Below are 4,978 nucleotides of genomic sequence, written 5' to 3' on the forward strand. Positions count from 1 at the left end.
TTATAATGTACCATGTGATTTTTTTGTTTCTTTGCATGTTCCTTCCCCACAGTATAACTCTTGTTTTCACTGTATTTGATGTCAGTGCCCTGCATTTTGTAAACACATTTCTCTAATTTGGGGAGGGGAAGGAAAAAAACAAAATGCTTAAATAAAGATACAGGTTGACCCATTGTAACAATGAGATATACAAGGCACTATGTTGAAAACTAACTTTACAACGTTGGTGGGTGGGTAGGGTTGGGGGAAGGGGTGAGGAGGTGGGGAATAGTTGTGGAGGTGGGAGGAAAGGGATGGTAGGGGGAAAACAAAGGATGAGGCAACAATGCTCCATAGGAAATGTACTCATTTCCTTGCTCATGTAACTGTAACCCCTCTGTACAGTATTTTTACAATAAAAATATACAAAAATAAAATAAAATAAAAAATGTTTTTTAAGAGGGGCAAAAAGGGACACAGAAATGGAGGGAGAAGGTTGAACAAATGCAATCATGTTATTCAGAAAATACTATATAGAAAATAAACTACAAAATTTGTGGGCAAAGATGGGAGGGGAAACTCGGGGAAAGTATAGGAAGGGGTGAAATTGTCGAAGAAGAAATGTACTCATCACCTAACATGAAATGGTAACCCCTCTTTTCAACATCTTAATAGTAACAATAAAATTATTTTAGAAAAAAAACATGATAGGAGGAAATAATTTAGTACAACAGAGAACTATGTGACTGTCTTATTAATTATAAATCTGAAAGGTGTATAAAAGTTACTAAATTATTTATGCTATAATTTTGGAATTATCCTTAATTAGATTCATCATATAATCACATTATCACCATAACAAAATTCTCAAAGAAGTCTCAAGTACCTAAACAGAAAGCCAGAACTAGAATTTAATGTTAGCAATGAAAACTGTATCCACAAAGCATGAATTCTAAAAGAGTCTGATTTTGGTATAAAAAGCTCTGATGTTACTAAAATTTTACCTAAGTTATTTATCAAAAAAAAACAGACCCATTGAAAACTTAACTGGAACAAATATTAAATACCTAACCTACTTAAAATATGTCTTAATACTTAATCATAGAAAGGAATGTTTTTAAAAATTAACTATTAAAATGAAAATTGGTAGTGATATGTAGCATATGGATTCCATGTATAATATTATCCTTTAGATAGAAAATTAATGAATCTTAAATTCTGTGTGATCGCAAGAATTGTAGCTACAGAGTGATGACATTTTAGGATTGTATGAGGATTCAGTGATGTTAGTATTTGAAGGTACTTGTCCCAAGCACATTTCAGTTGGAAAATTTCTATATATTGTTGTCTCCTCCCCCTCCTCTCCCTCCCCCACCACGTCCTCCCTCTTTCCCTTCCTCTTCTTCTATACTGGATCTTGAACTCAGGGACTTGTGAGCTCAGCTTGGCTTTGTTCAAGGCTAGTGCTCTATCACTGGAATCACATCTCTACTTCTGGCTTTTTGATGGCTAATTGAAGAAAAATCTCCTGGATTTATATTCCTGAGTTGGCTGGAAACAGGATCCTGAGGAATCAGCCTCCCGAGGAGCTATTATTTTCTTCTTTAAACTTTCTGTTTAATTAGTTTTAAATAATATTTTATAAAAATGAAATTACACAGTGGAAGAACCTTAACATTTATTTTAAATGGACCAAATCTGGACCAGGATTAGAAATAAATGCAATCCACTGGACATGAAGTTATTAAGGAGGAATGAAAACTCTGTTGTCCAGTTTTCTCTCATTTCTGCATTATGGAAGAAAACTTAAACATACATTGAGTAACATACAATATTTATCATGCCCCAAACATAATATTTGAATGAATAGAAGAACATTTTTGAATACTAATAACTAATTTTTATCAGACAATTCTATATGATATTCAGTTGTTAAATATCTTACCTATATTGTGCATACCACCCTATTCTAAGTTATTTTCATATCATGTAGATGATTACTAATCTGATAACTTAGCAAAGATAAAAATAAATAACCTGAGAGTGCGGTAAATGAAGCAAGATGTAAAATTATCTGGTTCCAAAAGCAAACTATAGCAAATAGCTGCTCAACTGTGAAACTGAGTGACAGATCTAAGATGTTCACCACCACCATCTGAATCCTGAGAATCACCCATCATCAAAATACATAACTATATCACACTCAAATATTTTGCAGACAGTCGGGTATGTCACTTTTCTAAATACATGGAAGGTGTGATTCTTTTCTAAGGATAAAATAGGAAACCCATAAGGTATTAGTGAAAGACAAAAACTACAGCTCCTCACATTGGTAGTATAATATCTATCTAAAATATACCTGTGTGCGCGCGTGTGCATGTGTGTGTGCGTGTGTGCGCGTGTGTATTCATTCATTCCTTTTCCTTAGTTATTGAGACTAACCTCAGTAACTATGGTTGAAGTGAAGACACTTTGGTCATAGGTCCATCCATCCAGGCATGGCTCTGTCTCCAGCTCGGTGTTATTCACGGCTGACACATTGGGACTTAGGAGTTGCCACTGGGTCTGGTGGAAGCGACGACACTGCTCAGGCTTCTGGTTTGGGTCCAGGGGGATGGAGAGCCTCAGCAGAACTTCCGTAGTCAGATTTGTGGTGATGTTGGACTTTGATTTGAGATCGAGGAGGCGGACAGAGCAATGGTGAGCAGGGATGGCTGCTGTAAAGTTCTCCAGGAAGTCATGCTGGGCTGACAGCATGTTTAACAATAGTAAAAGAACAGCAGTGAAAATCTGAAACCTTCCAGAGTCACCAACCTGTTGTAGAAGTTCCTCAAAGGCCATAGCTAGGTCTGGGAGTATCTGCTGCAGAACAAGAGGTAGAGACGGCAAGAGATCAAACAGTGAGCTTACCGCTTTAAAAGGTTTTCCCGGATGTGAAGGTGAAAAATGTTAAATAGAAAAATTGCTCTAACTTCTTCATAAAGGGTTATGAAACCACTTGGATTATTTTAACTACAATGAGGACCCCATGTTTTATTTCTTGGAGAAAGAGGTTAGGAGATACAGGCAACACGTAACTTACATCATACAGTGTTGGTCATTCTGTGTCTGACTTATGGAATGATGAATAGAGAGTTCTATGGTCATTTATATTGTAGCAATGGTTGAAATCCTTTTTTTATTATTTTGGCTGGATAATTTTGTTTGTGGATATATATATGTATAGATGTATATGTATATACATATATACACACATGTACACACATCCATATATATACATATATGCATATAGGTATATAATATACATGTATATATAATGTACATATGTATGTATTGTACATATATAATCACAGTCCTTATCTATTGGTATGCCATATACATTATTTACAGCAAATATGCAAATAAAGATTCCACATGGCTATACAAATACAAGACATATGCGTTAAGAAGTGTGTGAAAAGGGAGAGTTCTTGCATCCTGATCACGAAATTGCAAAGTGCTAAAACTATTGTGAATAGTACTGAGACGCTCCCCAAAGTTACAAGTAGAACTTCCCTGAAAAGCAGCAATCCCATATCCAAATGTAAAGACAAAGGAAACAGTGTGCATATTGAAGGGATATATGCATTCCCATGGTCACTGCAAAATTACGTACATTAGTCAAGGTATGGGAGATATTAAGCATACAACCCCAGGAAATCATTTTGATCAAATATGTTTACTCTTGTTTCTTGAAGCTATACATGCTTAGGCATCATAAGGAAATACATAGTACATATATTATACAAATTATATAAATGGAAACAAAAATACACACTCTAACAGAATGTTGGTAAAGAAGTTATGTGTTCCCTGAACACGATGAAGGGCTAATCAAATTTACATTGACGAACCACAAGAAGTTGTCATGAGATTAGATAGGAGTATGAGAATACTGCAAATTAAGCCATAGGGTTAGAAGCTACTAGGCTGAAAATAGGACAATCACCTGCTGAGGGTGCCTCTTACAGGAATATGTATGGGTAACAAGGGCAGAACAGTCATATATATATGTGTGTGTGTGTGTGTATATATATATGTGTATACACACACACACACACACACACATACATATATATCATGAGAGTCTCAGAAAGGTGGAAAGGGGTAGAGATCAAAGAGGTAAGTTTAGAATTATTTATTTTTCTCAACTGTATCCTTCAAACTTATCTAGTATACTGAATTAGCTGAAACTTTTAAGTATTAATTAAGGTGTTAATTAAGTTGATGGTTTATCTACCCACCATATTGTATTCATAAACTATAACAGCAATTGGTACCCATACATGGGCACAACTGTAATTTGTTCAGTTACAATTTTAAAAATTAACAGCTACAAAATTACAGAAAGGGTTAATGAGGTTCAACAAGAAAATGATACCTATGGTAACATAAGCAATAAGGTAGCAATTCAAGGTACTAAAAGCAAAGTTCTCTTATGGTTATTAAATGCTCTTTTTAATTTCCAAGCAAGCACAGTTTAGGACAACCATAGGACTTTCATTTTCTTCTGCAAATAAGCTCTTCTTTTTTGACAATTAATTTTAATATTCATATTGTTACCTTTAATTTCTTATGCTAGCACAATAAAAACAAAATGAAACAAAACAAGGTAAGAACCTACCTTCTTAATACTGCTGATGAGCTCCTAGAAGCACATGGAGAGAAATTGTGTGTGTGTGTGTGTGTGTGTGCCAAAGAGAACACCAAGTATAAGCCCAATAAAGTTAATGTGTTACCTCTTCTTGAGTCCACTCCCTGAAAACTCAAGTAACATAAATTGGTTTAACTGCATTAAGTTATTCATATTTTCTCCTCAAAGCTCATATTTGCTACAAAAAGAAAAACACTCAGATGTCCAGGTAATCTGTGGAAATCAAAGTGGAAATTGGTCAATTTTGAAATTAATCAACCTTGAAATGAATCAAAGTAGAATCCCACCAGGGTTTCTGGGAAAGAA

At 34.9% G+C, this 4,978-nt stretch overlaps 1 protein-coding gene across 1 annotated transcript in view; it reads right to left on the minus strand.

The window, feature by feature from the left end:
* Window positions 1-4,714, minus strand: part of LOC105997694 (solute carrier family 22 member 11-like) — a 52,181-nt gene extending 47,467 nt beyond the window's left edge. The window contains exons 1-2 of the mRNA XM_013032209.1: window positions 4,643-4,714; window positions 2,422-2,841 (exon numbers count right to left, since the gene is read on the minus strand). Coding sequence (XP_012887663.1) covers window positions 2,422-2,820 — 399 coding nt within the window. The 5' untranslated portion in view covers window positions 2,821-2,841; window positions 4,643-4,714. The remainder of the gene's footprint in view (window positions 1-2,421; window positions 2,842-4,642) is intronic.
* Between the last annotated feature and the right edge of the window lie 264 nt (window positions 4,715-4,978).

The sequence above is a fragment of the Dipodomys ordii genome, unplaced genomic scaffold, assembly GCF_000151885.1.
Source record: "Dipodomys ordii isolate 6190 unplaced genomic scaffold, Dord_2.0 Scaffold151, whole genome shotgun sequence".
Taxonomy (NCBI): Eukaryota; Metazoa; Chordata; class Mammalia; order Rodentia; family Heteromyidae; genus Dipodomys; species Dipodomys ordii.